Below are 19,773 nucleotides of genomic sequence, written 5' to 3' on the forward strand. Positions count from 1 at the left end.
AACTCCCCCTCAACCAACACCGGGGCAGGAGGATCAACGGATGGAACCACAGGCGCCACGTATCTCCGCAACAGCGACCTATGGAACACATTATGGATGGCAAAAGAAGCAGGAAGGGCCAAACGAAATGACACAGGATTGATAACCTCAGAAATCTTATATGGACCAATGAAACGAGGCTTAAACTTAGGAGAGGAAACCTTCATAGGAACATAACGAGACGACAACCAAACCAAATCCCCAACACGAATTCGGGGACCCACACAGCGCCGGCGGTTAGCGAAACGTTGAGCCTTCTCCTGGGACAATGTCAAATTGTTCACCACATGAGTCCAAATCTGCTGCAACCTATCCACCACAGTATCTACACCAGGACAGTCCGAAGACTCAACCTGCCCTGAAGAGAAACGAGGATGGAAACCAGAATTGCAGAAAAACGGCGAAACCAAAGTAGCCGAGCTGGCTTGATTATTAAGGGCGAACTCAGCCAACGGCAAAAAGGACACCCAATCATCCTAATCAGCAGAAACAAAGCATCTCAGATATGTTTCCAAAGTTTGATTAGTTCGTTTGGTTTGGCCATTTGTCTGAGGATGGAAAGCCGAGGAAAAAGACAAATCAATGCCCATCCTTGCACAAAAGGATCGCCAAAACCTCGAAACAAACTGGGACCCTCTGTCAGAAACGATGTTCTCTGGGATACCATGTAAACGAACCACATGCTGGAAAAATAATGGCACCAAGTCAGAGGAGGAAGGCAATTTAGACAAAGGTACCAAATGGACCATCTTAGAAAAGCGATCACAAACCACCCAAATGACCGACATCTTTTGAGAGACGGGGAGATCCGAAATAAAATCCATAGAAATATGCGTCCAGTGCCTCTTCGGGACCGGCAAGGGCAAAAGCAACCCACTGGCATGAGAACAGCAGGGCTTAGCCCGAGCACAAGTCCCACAGGACTGCACAAAAGAATGCACATCCCGTGACAAAGACGGCCACCAAAAGGATCTAGCCACCAAATCTCTGGTACCAAAGATTCCAGGATGCCTAGCCAACACTGAACAATGAATCTCAGAGATAACTCTACCAATCCATCTATCAGGGACAAACAGTTTCTCCGCTGGGCAAAGGTCAGGTCTATCAGCCTGAAATTTTTGCAGCACCCGCCGCAAATCAGGGGAGATGGCAGACAAAATTACCCCCTCTTTGAGAATGCCCGCCGGCTCAGGAACACCCGGAGAGTCAGGCACAAAACTCCTTGACAGGGCATCAGCCTTCACATTCTTAGAGCCCGGAAGGTACGAAACCACAATATCAAAACGGGAGAAAAATAACGACCATCGAGCTTGTCTCGGATTCAACCGTTTGGCAGACTCAAGATAAGTCAAATTCTTGTTATCTGTCAAGGCCACCACGCGATGCTTGGCTCCTTCAAGCTAATGACGCCACTCCTCGAATGCCCACTTCATGGCCAACAACTCTCGATTACCAACATCATAATTACGCTCAGCAGGCGAAAACTTTCTAGAAAAGAAAGCACATGGCTTCATCACCGAGCCATCAGAACTTCTTTGCGACAAAACAGCCCCTGCTCCAATCTCAGAAGCATCAACCTCAACCTGAAACGGGAGCGAAACATCTGGCTGGCATAACACAGGGGCAGAAGAAAAACGATGCTTCAACTCCTGAAAAGCCTCTACAGCTGCAGAAGACCAATTGACCACATCAGCACCCTTCTTGGTCAAATCAGTCAACGGTTTAGCAACAGTAGAAAAATTAGCGATGAACCGCCGATAAAAATTAGCAAAGCCCAGGAACTTTTGCAGGCTCTTCACAGATGTCGGCTGAGTCCAATCGTAAATGGCCTGGACTTTAACAGGGTCCATCTCGATAGTAGAAGGGGAAAAAATGAACCCCAAAAATGAAACCTTCTGAACTCCAAAGAGACACTTTGACCCCTTCACAAACAAGGAATTCTCACGAAGGACCTGGAACACCATTCTGACCTGCTTCACATGAGACTCCCAATCATCCGAAAAGACCAAAATATCATCCAAATACACAATCAGGAATTTATCCAGGTACTCTCGGAAGATGTCATGCATAAAGGACTGAAATACTGATGTTGCATTGGAAAGCCCGAATGGCATAACCAGGCACTCAAAATGGCCCTCGGGCGTATTAAATGCTGTTTTCCATTCATCGCCTTGTTTAATACGCACAAGATTATACGCCCCTCGAAGATCTATCTTGGTGAACCAACTAGCCCCTTTAATACGAGCAAACAAATCAGACAGCAACGGCAAAGGATACTGAAATTTGACTGTAATTTTATTAAGAAGGCAGTAATCAATACAAGGTCTCAAAGAACCATCCTTCTTGGCCACAAAAAAGAACCCTGCTCCTAACGGTGATGACGACGGGCGAATATGGCCTTTCTCCAAGGATTCCTTTATATAACTCCGCATAGCGGCGTGTTCTGGCACAGATAAATTGAACAATCGACCCTTAGGAAACTTACTACCAGGAATCAAATTAATTGCACAATCGCAATCCCTATGAGGAGGTAGGGCACTGGCTTTGGGCTCATCAAATACATCCCGATAATCCGACAAAAACTCTGGAACTTCAGAAGGAGTGGAAGACGAAATAGACAAAAATGGAACATCACCATGTACCCCCTGGCAACCCCAGCTGGACACAGACATAGATTTCCAGTCCAATACTGGATTATGAACCTGTAGCCATGGCAACCCCAAAACGACCACATCATGCAGATTATGCAACACCAGAAAGCGGATATCCTCCTGATGTGCAGGAGCCATGCACATGATCAATTGGGTCCAGTACTGAGGCTTATTCTTGGCCAAAGGCATAGCATCAATTCCTCTGAATGGAATAGGATTCTGCAAGGGCTCCAAGAAAAAAACACAGCGCCTAGCATACTCCAAGTCCATCAAATTCAGGGCAGCGCCTGAATCCACAAATGCCATAACAGAATAGGATGACAAAGAGCAAATCAGAGTAACGGACAATAGAAATTTAGAATGTACCGTACCAATGGTGGCAGACCTAGCGAACCGCTTAGTGCGCTTAGGACAATCGGAGATAGCATGAGTGGAATCACCACAGTAAAAACATAGCCCATTCCGATGTCTGTGTTCTTGCCGTTCAGCTCTGGTCAAAGTCCTATCACATTGCATAGGCTCAGGCCCATGCTCAGATAGTACCGCCAAATGGTGCACAGCTTTACGCTCACGCAAGCGTCGATCGATCTGAATGGCCAAGGACATAGACTCATTCAGACCAGCAGGCATGGGAAATCCCACCATGACATCCTTAAGGGCTTCAGAGAGACCCTTTCTGAAGATTGCTGCCAGGGCACATTCATTCCACTGAGTGAGCACAGACCACTTTCTAAACTTCTGACAATATATCTCCGCTTCATCCTGACCCTAACACAGAGCCAGCAAGTTTTTCTCTGCCTGATCCACTGAATTAGGTTCGTCATAAAGCAATCCAAGCGCCAGGAAAAACGCATCAACATCACGCAATGCCGGATCTCCTGGCGCAAGGGAAAATGCCCAGTCATGAGGGTCACCACGTAACAAAGAAATAATGATCTTTACTTGTTGAACAGGGTCACCTGAGGAGCGAGGTTTCAAGGCAAGAAACAATTTACAATTATTTTTGAAATTCAAGAACTTAGATCTATCACCAAAAAACAAATCAGGAATTGGAATCCTAGGCTCTGACATCGGATCTTGAACCACAAAATCTTGAATGTTTTGTACCCTTGTACTGAGATTATCCATCCAAGAGGACAGACCTTGAATGTCCATGTTTACACCTGTGTCCTGAACCACCCAGAGGTAAAGGGGAAAAGAGAGACAAAACACACTGCAAAGAAAAAAAAATGGTCTCAGAACTTCTCTTATCCCTCTATGGAGATGCATTAGTACTTTGGGCCACCTGTACTGTTATGACCTGGTGGTCAGGACAATAACGGACCTGGTGGTTAAGAGCACACGGAATGACCTGATAGTTACTGATAATTAAGGACGAGCTCTGGGACGTGGGAACTCTGCTGACCGCAATCCCTAATCCTATCAAACACACTAGAAATAGCCGTGGATTGCGCCTAACGCTCCCTATGCAACTCGGCACAGCCTAAGGAACTAGCTAGCCCTGAAGATAGAAAAATAAAGCGTACCTTGCCTCAGAGAAATTCCCCAAAGGAAAAGGCAGCCCCCCACATATAATGACTGTGAGTAAAGATGAAAATACAAACAGAGATGAAATAGATTTAGCAAAGTGAGGCCCAACTTACTGAACAGACCGAGGATAGGAAAGGTTACTTTGTGGTCAGCACAAAAACCAACAAAAAGACCACGCAGAGGGCGCAAAAAGACCCTCCGCACCGACTCACGGTGCGGAGGCGCTCCCTCTGCGTCCCAGAGCTTCCAGCAAGCAAGACAACAATAAAAATAGCAAGCTGGACAGAAAAATAGCAAACCAAAGAAATACAAGCTGGAACTTAGCTTCTGCTGGGAAGACAGGTCACAAGAACGATCCAGGAGTGAACTAGACCAATACTGGAACATTGACAGGTGGCATGGAGCAAAGATCTAAGTGGAGTTAAATAGAGCAGCCAGCTAACGAATTAACCTCGTCAGCTATGGAAGGAAACTCAGAAACACACACCAGAGGAAGTCCATGGACAGAACCAGCCGAAGTACCATTCATGACCAAGGGAGGGAGCCCGACAACAGAATTCACAACAGCCCCCATTTAAAACAGTATCCTCAAAAAATAAAATAAATATGTCCCTGCAGTAACAATATCCCTTTAATTAGCCCCTATTGTAACAATATTCCCCATCCTGGCCCCCGTCTGTCTCATTTCTGGCTCCAGCCATATGTTCTCACATCCTGCCCTCATGAGTTTCCATTCTGCCCCATATGATCTCCCCATCCTGCCCCATCTGTCTCCATTGTATCCATCCTGCCCCATGATCCTGAACGATCTGTCTCCAATCCTACCCCCAGAGTCTCCAATCATGCCTCCATGTCTTTCATCCTGCCCCGTATCTTTATTCTGCCCTGCATCTCCAATCATGCCCGTATCTCCATTCTGCCCCAGTGTCTCCAGCATTCTGCCCCCAGTGTCTCCAGGTTTCTGCCCCCAGTATTCTGCCCCCAGTGTCTCCAGGATTCTTCCCCCAGTATTCTGCCCCCAGTGTCTCGATCATTCTGCCCCCAGTATTCTGCCCCCAGCATCTCCAGCATTCTGCCCCCAGTGTCTCCAGCATTCTGCCCCCAGTGTCTCCAGGATTCTGTCCCCAGCGTCTCCAGCATTCTGCCCCCCAGCGTCTCCAGCATTCTTCCTCCCCCTCCGTGTCTCCAGCATTCTTCCTCATACCCCTGTGTCTCCAGCATTCTTCCTCATACCCCCATGTCTCCAGCATTCTTCCCCATACCCCCGTGTCTCCAGCATTCTTCCTCTCCCCCGTGTCTCCAGCATTCTTCCTCATACCCCCCATATCTCCAGCATTCTTCCTCTCCCCCCCCCCCCCCGTGTCTCCAGCATTCTTCCTTTCCCCATCCCATGTCTCCAGCTGCCCCGCGGCCCCCTGGATCGCTGCGTTCAAAAAAAAAAAGCACGGTGTTCTTACCTGGCCACGCTCCTGCGGCGGGTGAAGCTCCCGAGTCCACGCAGCTGAAGCACGCACTCGACGGTGGCTGACAATGACGTCAGATGCCGGCAAAGCGTGCACTGCGGCTGAAGTCAGCTGCCAGCCTCCAATTGGTTGACGGCTGTTAACTATTGACTCCCGCACCCACACGTCAATAACGTTAAACTGCTGCAGCGCCTGTAGGGGGACCCGGTGAGCAGATGAGACGGGGCCCGATGCGGGCCCCCCTCTGCCCACGGGCCCCATACGCCAGTCAGGGCAGTAATGCCCTGATGGCTGCCCTGGTAACACTGGTAACGATTACACATCACACTGGTAACTCCCCCTTCATGTGAAACAAGCTCTGGAGGCAGAGTTATCTTACAGGCAACATTTTCCCCAGACCCTGAAAGAGGTCATTTATACAGTTAGGTCCATATATATTTGGACAGAGACAACATTTTTCTAATTTTGGTTATAGACATTACCACAATGAATTTTAAACAAAACTATTCAGATTCAGTTGACGTTCAGACTTTCAGCTTTCATTTGAGGGTATACACATTAAAATTGGATGAAGGGTTTAGGAGTTTCAGCTCCTTAACATGTGCCACCCTGTTTTTATAGGGACCAAAAGTAATTGGACAATTGACTCCAAGGCTATTTCGTTATGTAATTCTCAATTAAGCTGATAAAAGGCCTGGAGTTGATTTGAGTTGTGGTGCTTGCATTTGGAAGGTTTTGCTCTGAAGTAAACATGCGGTCAAAGGAGCTCTCCATGCAGGTGAAACAAGCCATCATTAAGCTGCGAAAACAGAAAAAATCCATCCGAGAAATTGCTACAATATTAGGAGTGGCAAAATTTACAGTTTGGTACATCCTGAGAAAGAAAGAAAGCACTGGTGAACTCATCAATGCAAAAAGACCTGGGCGCCCACGGAAGACAACAGTGGTGGATGATCGTAGAATAATCTCCATGGTGAAGAGAAACCCCTTCACAACAGCCAACCAAGTGAACAACACTGTCCAGGAGGTAGGTGTATCAATATCCAAATCTACCATAAAGAGAAGACTGCATGAAAGTAAATACAGAATGTTCACTGCACGGTGCAAGCAACTCATAAGCATCAACAATAAAAAGGCTAGACTGGACTTTGCTAACAAACATCTAAAAAAGCCAGCACAGTTCTGGAAGAACATTCTTTGGACAGATGAAACCAAGATCAACCTCTACCAGAATAATTGGAAGAGAAAAGTATGGCGAAGGCGTGGTACAGCTCCTGATCCAAAGCATACCACATCATCTGTAAAACACAGCAGAGGCAGTGTGATGGCTTGGGCATGCATGGCTGCCAGTGGCACTGGGTCACTAGTGTTTATTGATGATGTGACACAGGACGGAAGCAGCCGAATTAATTCTGAGGTATTCAGAGCCATACTGTGTGCTCAGATCCAGCCAAATGCAGCCAAACTGATTGGTCATCGTTTCATACTACAGATGGACAATGACCCAAAACATAAAGCCAAAGCAACCCAGGAGTTTATTAAAGCAAAGAAGTGGAATATTCTTGAATGGCCAAGTCAGTCACCTGATCTCAACCCAATTGAGCATGCATTTCACTTGTTAAAGACTAAACTTCAGACAGAAAGGCCCACAAACAAACAGCAACTGAAAACCACCGCAGTGAAGGCCTGGCAGAGCATCAAAAAGGAGGAAACACAGCGTCTGGTGATGTCCATGAGTTCAAGACTTCAGACAGTACTAAAAATAAACATTTTATTTAAAATTATTGAATCTGTCCAATTACTTTGGGTCCTTTTAAAAACAGGGTGGCACATGTTAAGGAGCTGAAACTCCTAAAACCTTCATCCAATTTTAATGTGGGTACCCTCAAATGAAAGCTGAAGGTCTGAACTTCAACTGCATCTGAATAGTTTTGTTTAAAATTAATTGTGGTAATGTCTATAACCAAAATTAGAAAAATTTTGTCTCTGTCCAAATATATATGGACCTAACTGTATATAGTGATAAAAGATGCTTTATTAATATCAAGGCATCTGATGTGAGACATACTGAAACAACAAACAAGAAAGCGGAGTAAAGCAGTCCCACAAAGCATATTAATACTTAGAAAAAGTTAATATTTTATTAATGCATAAATAGCCACCCCTAGTCAAAACGTATTTCCCACATGCTTACCCATATGTGAACAGATGGTTCCCCAATACACCCAGCGTTTTGACTAGGAGTATATATGGAGAATCTTTCTCATGTATCTCTGTATATTAGTTTTCATTTGATTACCATTCCTATGTAACTTACTCTGGATGTATTAGTTTCTCCCATACATACCCAGTGTACCTGTATGTCTCCTCCATATTTCCTTTCTGTATGTGCTATGATAGCATGTTATTGAACTGACTTACTGGCTATTTATGCATTAATAAAATATTAACTTTTTCTAAGTATTAATATGCTTTGTGGGACTGCTTTACTCCTCTTTCTTGTTTGTTGCGCTCTTTGGAGTTGTCATGTTAGTCCAATAAATCTGGGCAGTGATATTGGGGGGATATTTGTTAACTCTCAGCCCTGTATCTATGGTATGCTTATTGATTACCGTTTTTATGAGACATACTGGTAGGACTTTTTTCGGCACCAGTCTATGACCTGTATGCCCATATTAATCGTTTAGATAGATCAAATGTGGTAACAGATTCCCTTTAACCCTTTTACCCCCAAGTGTGGTTTGCATGGTAATGACCGGGCCAATTTTTACAGTTCTGACCATTGCCCTTTTATAAGGTAATAATTTTGGAATGCTTCCACAGATCCCGGTGATTCTGATATTGTTTTCTCATGACATATTTTACTTCACATCAGTGGTAAAATTTCTTTGATATGACTGAAAAAGAATTTATGCGTAAAAAAGGAAATTTGGTGAAAAGTTAGAAAATTTCCCAATTTTCCAACTTTGAATTTTCATGCCCTTAGATCACAGAGATATGTCACACAAAATACTTAAAAAGTAACATTTTCCACATGTTTACTTTACATCGGCACAATTTTAGAACTATTTTTTTTTGTTAGGAAGTTAAGTGTTAAAAGTTGACCAGCGATTTCTCAGTTTTACAACACCATTTTTTTAAGGGAACACATCACATTTGAAGTCACTTTGAGGGGTCTATAAGATAGAAAATACCCAAAAGTGACACCATTCTAAAACCTGCACCCCTCAAGGTGCTTAAAACCACATTCAAGAAGTTTATTAACCCTTCAGGTGCTTCACAGGAATTTTTGGAATGTTTAAACAAAATGAACATTTAACTTTTTTTCACAAAAAATTTACTTCAGATTTGACCTTTCTATGCAAAATTGGCTGGAATTGAAATCAGACACCATGTTGCGTTTGGAGAGCCCCTGATGTGCCTAAACAGTGGAAACCCCCACAAGTGACACCATTTTGGAAAGTAGACCCCATAATGAACTTTTTTAGATGTGTGGTGAGCACTTTGAACTTCAAAGTGCTTCACAGAAGTTTATAATGTAGAGCCGTAAAAATAAAAAATCATATTTTTTTCACAAAAATGACCTTTTCGCCCCCACTTTTTTATTTTCCCAAGGGTAATAGGAGAAATTGGATGCCAAAAGTTGTTGTGCAATTTATCGTGAGTACGCTGATACTCCATATGTGGGAGTAAACCACTGTTTGGGCGCATGGCAGAGCTCGGAAGGGAAGGAGCGCCGTTTGACTTTTCAATGCAAAATTGGCTGGATATCAGAGAGGACGCCATGTTGCATTTGGAGAGCCCCTGATGTGCCTAAAAAGTGGAACCCCGCACAGGTTACACCATTTTGGAAAGTAGACCCCCTAAGGAACTTATCTAGATGTATGGGGAGACATACTGGTAGGACTTTTTTTCAGCAGCAGTCTATAACCTATATGCCCATATTAATTGTTTAGATAGGTCAAATGTGGTGACAGATTCCCTTTAACCCCTTTAGGAGTGGTTTGCATAGTAATGACCTTGCCAATTTTTACAATTCTGACCATAGTTCCTTTATGAGGTAATAACTCTGGAATGCTTCCATGGATCGTGATGATTCTGACACTGTTTTCTCATTGCGTATTTTACTTCACGTTAGTGGTAAAATTTCTTTGATATGACTTGCGGTTATTCGTCAAAAAATTGAAATTTAGCGAAAATTTCGCAATTTTCCAACTTTGAATTTTCATGCCCTTAAATCACAGAGATATGTCACACAAAATACTTAAAGGGACTCTGTCACCTGAATTTGGAGGGAACAATCTTCAGCCATAGGGGTGGGGTTTTCTGGTGTTTGATTCACCCTTTCCTTACCCGCTGGCTGCATGCTGGCTGCAATATTGGATTGAAGTTCATTCTCTGTCCTCCGTAGTACATGCCTGCACAAGGCATTCTCAATTCCTGTCAATTTTGCATTGAAAAGTCAAATGGCGCTCCTTCCCTTCCGAGCTCTCCCTTGCTTGCTCTCCCTCCCTAGGGCTAGGGTTAGAGTTGGGGCTATGGTTAGGGTTTCAGTTAGAAATGGGGGTTTCCACTGTTTAGGCACATCAGAGGCTCTCCAAACGCGACATGGCATCCGATCTCAATTTAAGCCAATTCTGCATTGAAAAAGTAAAACCGTGCTCTTTCCCTTCCAAGCTCTCCCGTGTGCCCAAACAGTGGTTTACCCCCACATATGGGGTATCAGCGTATTCAGGACAAATTGTACAACAACTTTTGGGGTACAATTTCTTCTCTTACCCTTGTGAAAATAAAAAATTGGGGGCAAAAAGATCACTTTTGTGAAAAAATATGATTTATTTTTACGGCTCTGCATTATAAATTTGTGTGAATTACTTAATGTGTCAAAGTGCTCACCACATATCTAGATAAGTTCTTTAGGGGGTTCTACTTTCCAAAATGGTTTCACTTGTTTAGGCACATCAGGGTCTCCCCAACGCAACATGGCGTCCCATCTCTTTTCCAGCCAATTTTGCATTGAAAAGTCAAACAGCGCTCCTTCCCTTCCGAGCTCTGCCATGCACCCAAACAGTGGTTTACCCCCACATATGGGCCATCAGTGTACTCAAGATAAATTGTACAACAAATTTTGGGATCTATTTTCTTCTGTTACCCTTGTGAAAATAAAACAAATTGGAGCTGAAGTAAATTTTTTGTGAAAAAAAAATAAATGTTCATTTTTTTTTTAAATATTCCAAAAATTCCTGTGAAACACCTGAAGGGTTAATAAACTTCTTGAATGTCGTTTTGAGCACCTTGAGGGTATAAGTTTTTAGAATGGTGTCACACTTGGGTATTTTCTATCATATAGACCCCTCAAAATGACTTCAAATGTTACGTGGTCCCTAAAAAAAATGGTGTTGTAAAAATGAGAAATTGCTGGTCAACTTTTAACCCTTATAACTCCTTAATAAAAAAAAATGTTGTTTCCAAAATTGTGCTGATGTAAAGTAGACATGTGGGAAATGTTACTTATTAAGTATTTTTTGTGACATATCTCTGTGATTTAAGGGCATAAAAATTCAAAGTTGGAAAGTTGCAAAATTTTCAAAATTTTCGCCAAATTTCTGTTTTTTTCACAAATTATCGCAAGTAATATCAAAGAAATTTTACCACTAGCATGAAGTACAATATGTGTTGAGAAAATATTGTCAGAATCACTGGGATCCGTTGAAGCGTTCCAGAGTTATAACCTCATAAAAGGACAGTGGTCAGAATTGTAAAAATTGGCCCGGTCATTAACGTGCAAACCACCCTCGGGGCTTAAGGAGTTAAAAGCTGTTATAGTGGCTGCCATTACTAGCTCTTGTGGTTGGGAATTCTACAGTCAGACTGCTCTAACTGAAAAGAACCCTTTCCTATTTAGCTGCCGGAATCGCCTTTCGTCCACCCGTAATGAGTGCCCCCTGGTCCTTAGTACGGTTCTTGGAAGGAATAAGTCATGTGCCAGTCCCTTGTACTGACCACGCATATATTTATACATGTAAATGAGATCCCCCATGCGTAATTTTTCTATGCTAAACAAGGCCAACTTTTCCAACCTGTCATCATATGAGAGGCCTTCCATCCCTTGTAATAATCTAGTTGCCCACCTTTGAACTGACTCTGATTTCTGAATATCCTTTTTTAAATGTGAAGCCCAAAACTGGTTCCCATATTCTAGATGTTGCCTCACTAGTGATTTATAAAGGGGCAACAATAGGTTGGATTTGCTGGATTTTATCTCTGTTTTTATACATCCTAAAATCTTGTTTGCTTTTGCAGCTGCTGCTTGATATTTAGTATAGCTGCTCAGCTTACTTGTAACAAGAATACCCAAGACCTTCTCTTGATCTGTAGTCTCAAGTATACTTCCATGTAATGTATATGCAGCAATATATTACTCCTAGGTGAATTACTCTACATTTATCTATATTAAATCTCATTTGCCAAGTGTTTGCCCATTCAGACATCTTATCCAGATCATTTTGCAATATTGTAATATCAAGGTCAGATTTAGTATCCTACATAGTTTGGTGTCATCAGCAAAGACTGACACTTTACTCTCAATCTCATCCACAAGGACCTTAATAAAGAGGTTAAAAAGAATCAATCCTAGTACAGATGCTGCGGTACCCACTGCTGACTATATCCCAATTAGAGAACGTACCATTTAAGGCGACTCTTTGTTTCCTGTCATTTAGCCAATTTCGTACCCATCTGCATATAGATTCCTCCAGTCCCTGCCTCTATAGCTTCAGTATAAGGCTGTTATCTTATGTGGAACAGTATCAAATGACTGCAAAGTCAAGATAAATCACATCAGCCGCATTACCTACATCCATATTTGCACTTACCTCCTCATAGAACCCAATATGCTAGTTAGACGTAACCTATCTTTCATGAGTCCATGCTACTTGTCAGTTATTATATTATTCTCTGCAATATATTTCTGCAGGTCATCTCTTATAATGCCCTAAAAATCTTTGCACACTATTGATGTCAGTCTTACCGTACTGGCCTGGATCCACCTTCTTGCCTTTCTTAAATATCGGTATCACATGAGCCATCCTCCAGTCCTGTGCAACCACCCCTGCTGTTCACTATAGATACTCCTGAGACTCAGTTCCTACTGCTAGTCAATATTTATGCTAACTGGCTTTACCTTTTGTTTTGTGCATTTGTTGTTTCATCCTGATCCCAGACCTAGGATATTTTATTGACGTTTCTTCTGCCTGATGATTTTGTACCTACTGGAACTGACCCGGCTACCTGACTATCCTTCTTGCTAGCTTGTGTGACACCCCAGGAATCCTGTTTTCACAGTGGTATTGCCTGCCTCCAGGGAGGGTGATGCCATGTCTGGAAGTGAGAAGGAATCCCCTTAGCAGGTAACACTAGCATGCAACACTTACCTGACTCCACGCCAGAAGGGGGAGATCTAGACCCGGTTTTAGGGTAGCTTCCCTATAAGTTCTGGTCTGGAGGAGGAGTTAGAGGTCATTCTGTGTGAGACAGTAAAGGGAGAGCAAGCAAGAGAGAAATTGGGAGTGGAGCTGCAATTGAGCTCACTCCCAGGATAGAGCGCAAGAAACCGGACACCGGGGTCTGAGATTGTGTGGGAACTGTATGCCCCACAGCAGAACCTGGAGGGCAGGAGATTGCAGGTCTTCTAGCTACAACAGACACCTGAAGGCACAGCAGCACGTTAGAGCCCGGAGTCACCACGAGAGAGGGACACCTGTAAAAAGACGCAAGCTGCCTGCCATGTGGGTAGTGTTCCACCTGAGTTACAGATTGAGAGAGGGATTTGAATAGAGCATAAAGCATCAAGAACCTGGAATTCAGCGCAGAAAGGAAGGCTTCCAACCCACCTGGCTAGGGGAATTCCGAACCGCTTCCAGGCTGACTGGATTTCCAAAATCACCTGTAATCTGTGCCCTAGACTGCAATTTCACCTCTGAAGGGTATAGAGACTGCAAATCCTGTGTCCTCCAATTATTTCCTGCACTTCACCATCTATCATTCTTTACCAACTGCATCGGGAGCTCTGGGGACTAAGCTCTACCTGTGGGGAGCTATACCAACTCAATATCATCATCCCCAGTGGACCCTTTTAAGCAGCTTCCTCCAACCCTGGCCGAGTACCACAGGCGGCATCATGAACACTACTACTTTAGACTTTATTTCCACGTCCATTCATCCCCTTTAACTGGATGCCCAGGGCCACGGATCAGTGTGACCACTCCTTTAAAAACCATGCTGACCTGGTACCGAGTACCCCACGGCCCTAGCGGGCGCTCCACTTGCACCAACGAACAGCAGCTTACTCCATAGCCCTAGCCCAGGGAAACTTTTGTACATCCAGATCCCTGTACAGGGGTAAAGGATGAAAGTCAGAGCAACCCCTGGGTTCTGAAAGATTATGTAGCTACCTCCAGCTTGTTTGTGGTTTCCATTTTGCAGCTGCCAGGTGATCATGAACAGTGACTGCTTGACATATGCTTTACAGCAACTATATGAAACACAGAAAATTGTAGTCCAGAGATTAACATTGACCTTTTTGGGAGGATTTTCTGTCATTCACCATTATTTGTACAGAGGTCACTTTCAAGGGTGTGGGAGGACATTATCTATTGTGATTACTGTATTCTGCATTATATATACAGGACAAGTGGTCTGCATGAAAGCAACAAGATTTCAGGATTTTTTTATTCAATAGTGACATGTAAAATGTAAAAAACTTACCAACATTTCTTGAACTGTATGCTTAACAAAAACTTAAACGAGCTATCATTTTTTTTATTATATGGTTCCAATATTAGTATTGGATGAGTAGTGGTAATTAACTCACTGGTTCCACTTAAAACCAATAGGTATCATTCTAGATAGTGAAGAACTTCTGCAAAAAAGAGAACTGGAAACAATCTAGTATGGGAGGCAATTAAGAGCTACATTGTGAAGTGGAATTTTGTATCTTTTTGACTATTGAGCTTTGTTGCTAATATTATATAATTTGCTGTAGTTATTACTGTACTATTGAGATAATTGAACAAGTTTTGATATTATATTTTCTTTTCTGTAGGCTACAGACAATGATGTTGGGACATTTGGGAAAGTGAGCTACTTCTTCAGTGATGATCCAGACAGGTAAGAGATAAATGTGTCCCAGAAACATCAAACATCATGTGATAGCGATGGCCAACATGACTTGGCTTTGCTTTCACAAATCTGTGGAAATTTCTATAATGATAGCACCTTAAATACACATTAAACGTCACTTGATTTCACATCTGTTTTCTCCATAACATCTGAGACTGGTTAGAATATTCAGCAATATTTTTGGTATATTTAATGCATTAGGTTACTAAGGCTATGGAAATATAGCAAAACAAACATTTTGTAACTAACCACTTGAAATCTGTATCTCTGTTCTGCTATGTAAAGAGCATTGGCAGCATCTGCCAATCCATAGATGCATCCATGTGTGCATAGATCCATGTGTGAATCCATAGATGCATCTTACCTTATGTCAATGACAGTGTGTGCACAATGTCTATTTCAGGCAGAGTATGCCTGGAATCAGCCTGAAAATCTTTTAATAAAATGTAAAAAAAAGAATGAACACAAGCACAGCAATATCCAAACAACATTGCTGTGTATTAGTTCCGTCTTTTGTCACTTCTTTTAACCACTTCAAGTTTTGAAAGCCCTGATGCAGCTAAAAGAAGTGACCTGTTCATTCTTCTTGCGACTTCCACTAAGAAGCTGCCACTATGTTATATATACATATAATGTCAGAAAAGACGCTTCAGGTTTAACATTGCTAACATTTTCCTGAAGCATCTTCCTACAGTAAACACAATGCTGGCACACTGCCGTCTAAAAGACAACATGTGCACATAGTCTTGCAGTGTTTTCATATAAAATACTGCATCAATTGTCCATTTAAAAAAAACAATTTTCAAATACCCTGAGTAATCCTGTTCTGGGTAAGAAGAGGTGGTCCCCTGCTATGGAATCATCTGTTAACCAGATGTGATCTGCAAAGAATGGCTTTTGCTCTGTATGTTACTATGGGTAACCAATATATCGGCAATGACAGTGATGCCATTATGTAAATATGGACCACAGTTTTTAAATGGAACCTTACCACTAATACGTACTACTCAATTCATGGGCAGCATGTATCAAGCTCTGGTAGTATGATCTCAGCCAGGTATTTTTGACTCTGAAATGCTGTAGCTTTTCATAGAAAAACTATAAAAGCCAACAGTGACCAACGTATGTGCGTGCATAGGCCGAAACCTTTCACTAATGGGCATTGGGAGAGAAGAAGCCACCGAGGACCCAACTATCCAACTAGTCTACTGCGTGGTGTCAGTGCCCAGCTTTCAAATTATGTTTTTCTCTGAAATACTGTAGCAATTCTTTGCAGAACATACCTGGTCGAGTTCATACAGCCAAGGCCTAAAATATGTTGCCCCGAGATTGGGCAGCATGTATCATGTGTCTGGTTCCCTTTAAGAAATGTTTTCAGAGTCCATGCTACAAAGAATTCTAGTGATTCTGAAAGGGAAAAAATCCAATGTAGTACTATAAAGAAACCTTCAAAGTTGATTGGTGTCTTACATCCTGCTTCTTACAGCATTTCAACAGTCATTTTGACAGGACATAAAGACCCAATATACGGCAATGCCAATCAAACCATCCAGTATGAAGCTAATCCTCTCAATGACAGATTATTTGAAGAATCATTTCATACTTAACATTACGTGTAAAATTGTTTACATTGTTTAATAAATTAATTTAAAAAAATGGTTTAATTTTAGACAAAAACTAAAAGGTTAGGCAAAAATGTAATAATGTGTAAAGGAACAGAATACATGTAGCTTTGTTATTCTGACATTTTATATATGTATTCACTGTAAACATTTTGCATTTTTCTTGTAGGTTTACACTCGATAAGGACACTGGGATAATTATACTAATTGCTCGACTAGATTTTGAGACTACCCAGCGCTACACCCTAACAGTGATTGCCAGAGATGGCGGAGGTGAAGAGACAACAGGTCGTGTGCGCATCAATGTTTTGGATGTTAATGACAATGTGCCCATCTTTCAGAAAGATTCCTACCTTGGAGCAATAAGAGAGAATGAACCATCTGTGATCACAGTGATTAAACTTAGGGTGAGAAAAAGATAACACACAAAAAGTTTTTTTTCTCTTCCTTCTTGGCTCAGGCTTTGTTTTCTTTTTTTCTCTTTAACATTTAAGGCCAAGTTTGTTGATTATTCACAACAGGTTCTAACCGCTCAATTGAACCTTTTACGCATATTAATCACCCTAAATTAGCAAGAATAGTAAGTAACATACTGCTTCTAATCAGCTTCTCACAAAGTCCAATTGGTAAAATTCCACTGCCAAGCATGGCCTCTTATTGTTTTCCAGCAGCCTGATTCTCCTGTTCTCATAAATGCCATGGAGCTATTGGCTTCTGATATAATAATAGGATAGCCCAGCTGAGTCAGACATGTAATGTCTTCATACACCAGGATTGGGCTTTATACAAATGTTTTCCTTTAATATTCATAAAAAGTTTTTACTTTTTTGAACACTACATCCCCCGTTTTAGTATTTTATTTTAACATTTGCCCTTTGCTAACTGCAAATTAAAACTATTTTATAGTGCTTTATCTGCTATAAATAAATTGGACCCATTGTTTGATCTGTTCTGATTAGTTGTTGAAAAAGTTGCTCACAAAACAGGCTTTTTCACTCATTGGAGAGAACCCCACGTCAGTGACAAAACCTCCAACTATTACAAGCAGAATTTTCTATTATTTTGTCTACTGCAGTTTATGAACAGATTCCAACACTTTTAGCTTCCATGTATGAAGCTTCTACTATTTACATAATATATTTTTTATTTTTTTTCTCGTAACTTGTCCTACTTTCCTACTTACCGTACTTTTTATTTACAGTGAAATTGATTTTAGCACCAACATGGCTTCACGATGTAGAATACTCTTTACAATAGGCCTTTGAATTTTATTGGAAGCTACAGTATAACTCCATGCAACCCTAATCAGCCGTAAATTTCCCTTAACTTTACTTTCCAAAATGAATTTTCCATTCATCCAAACCAGACTTCAGAGGTTACAGTTATGTGTGCAAATAGGCAATGAAATTACTGAATAAGATTATTGTTTCCTTATATTTAGGCAACCGATGAGGATTCCCCTCCAAATAACCTAATTACTTACAGCATTACTGAAGCTTCAGCATTCCGAAACTTTTTTGAGATCACAATTTCTGAAGGTTACGGAGGTGAGTGAGACTAAACAATATATTAGATATAGTTCTAAATATCACTATGTGCAAAAGTTTTACAAATGGCTGCCTAGTCACTGACCCAGGTTTAGACAGTGTGGTCCATGGCAAAAATTAATAGTGGGAACCCAAATACTAATTTATGGCATCATCACACAGAAACATTTATGGCACATTTAATCAAACTGATTTTAAACTATTGGATGAGCAGCAATTGGCTATATTTAACTTGTTTATTGCTTATTTACAGCTTCTTTATGCAGGCTGACCAAGAATGATGGGGACAAAATAATCACTAATAGTTTGTACCCACATACAGCATGTCCCTCATACTGGCCCTATCCTGGCATATATACAGTGGCATGTAAAAGTTTGGGAGCCTTTGGTCAATATTACTGTTATTGTGAACAGTTAAGCAAGATGGAGATGAAATGATCTTTAAAAGGACTAAAGTTAAAGATGACACATTTCCTTTGTATTTTACTAAAAAAAAATTGTATTTATTTTTTCATTTTAAAATGACAAGAAGTGAAATGGATAGATGCAAAAGTTTTAGCAATCTTGGAGATTTGTATGGTCAGATAAATCTAACCAAGGTTTCAGACCTTGATTAACCTGTTAGGGTTATCGCTTTGTCCTCTGTCATCATTAGGAAAGTCCAGGTGATATAAATCTCCCAGGATTATAAAAACCCAGCCTCCTCTAACCTTGTACCAAAAAAACAACATCCATGGGTTCTTCTAAGCAGCTGCCTAGCACTCTGAAATGGAATCCCGCAAAGCAGGAGAACACTCTGGAGTTGTGGTACATTGTTCTACTGTTCAGAGATACCTGCACAAAAATGACCTTCATGGAAGAGTCATCAGAAGAAAACATCTCCTGTGTCCTCATCATAAAATTCAGCATCAGAATTATGCAAAAGAACATCTATACAAGCCTCGTCCACTTGGGAGACAAGTCCTGTGAACCGATGAGCTCAAAATAGAACTCTTTGGTCATAATGATCAAAGGTATATGTGGAGAAAAAAGGGCACTGAATTTCAGGAAAAGAACATCATTAACCCATTAATCATGGGGGTGGATCAATCATGTTTTGGGGTTGTGTTGCAGCCAATGGCACAGGGAACATTTTGCAGGTAAAGGAAAGAATAGATTCAATGAAATTTCAACAAATTCTTGATGCAAACATAACACCAACTGTAAAAAAGCTGAAGTTGAAAAGAGGATGGCTTCTACAAAGGGATAATGATGATCCTAAACACACGTCAAAATCCACAATAGACTATGTCAAGAGGCACAAACTGAAGGTTTTACAATGGTCTTCACAGTCCTCTGATCTGAACATCATTAAAAATCTGTGGCTAGACCTTAAATAGCAGTGCATGCAAGACGATCCAGGAATCTCACAGAAATGGAAGAATGGAATAAAATCCCTAAAACAAGAATTGAAAGACTCTTGCCTGGCTATAAAAAGCGTTTACAAGCTGATAATTTCAAAAGTGGGTGTTACTAGGTACTAACTAAGCAGGGTGCCCAAACTTCTGCGTTGGCTCATTTTCTTTTTTGTAATTTTTGAAATGGAAAAGATGAAAATATTTTTTTGGCGTAAAATGTAAAGGAAATGTCCCATCTTTGACTTTATTCTTTTTAGATATCATTTCATCTTCAACTTGCTTAAGTGTTTGTAAAAAACAGTAATTTTAGCCAGGGGTGCCCAAACTTTCACATGCCACTGTAT

At 41.5% G+C, this 19,773-nt stretch overlaps 1 protein-coding gene across 1 annotated transcript in view; it reads left to right on the forward strand.

Annotated features, from left to right (window-relative positions):
- The window catches only part of CDH23 (cadherin related 23), a 1,839,731-nt gene that overhangs the window by 1,115,453 nt on the left and 704,505 nt on the right, over nucleotides 1-19,773 (forward strand). The window contains exons 14-16 of the mRNA XM_069753216.1: nucleotides 14,787-14,851; nucleotides 16,655-16,892; nucleotides 17,927-18,032. Of these exons, the coding sequence (XP_069609317.1) occupies nucleotides 14,787-14,851; nucleotides 16,655-16,892; nucleotides 17,927-18,032 (409 nt within the window). The remainder of the gene's footprint in view (nucleotides 1-14,786; nucleotides 14,852-16,654; nucleotides 16,893-17,926; nucleotides 18,033-19,773) is intronic.

This window comes from Ranitomeya imitator, chromosome 2 (genome assembly GCF_032444005.1).
Source record: "Ranitomeya imitator isolate aRanImi1 chromosome 2, aRanImi1.pri, whole genome shotgun sequence".
Classification (NCBI taxonomy): Eukaryota; Metazoa; Chordata; class Amphibia; order Anura; family Dendrobatidae; genus Ranitomeya; species Ranitomeya imitator.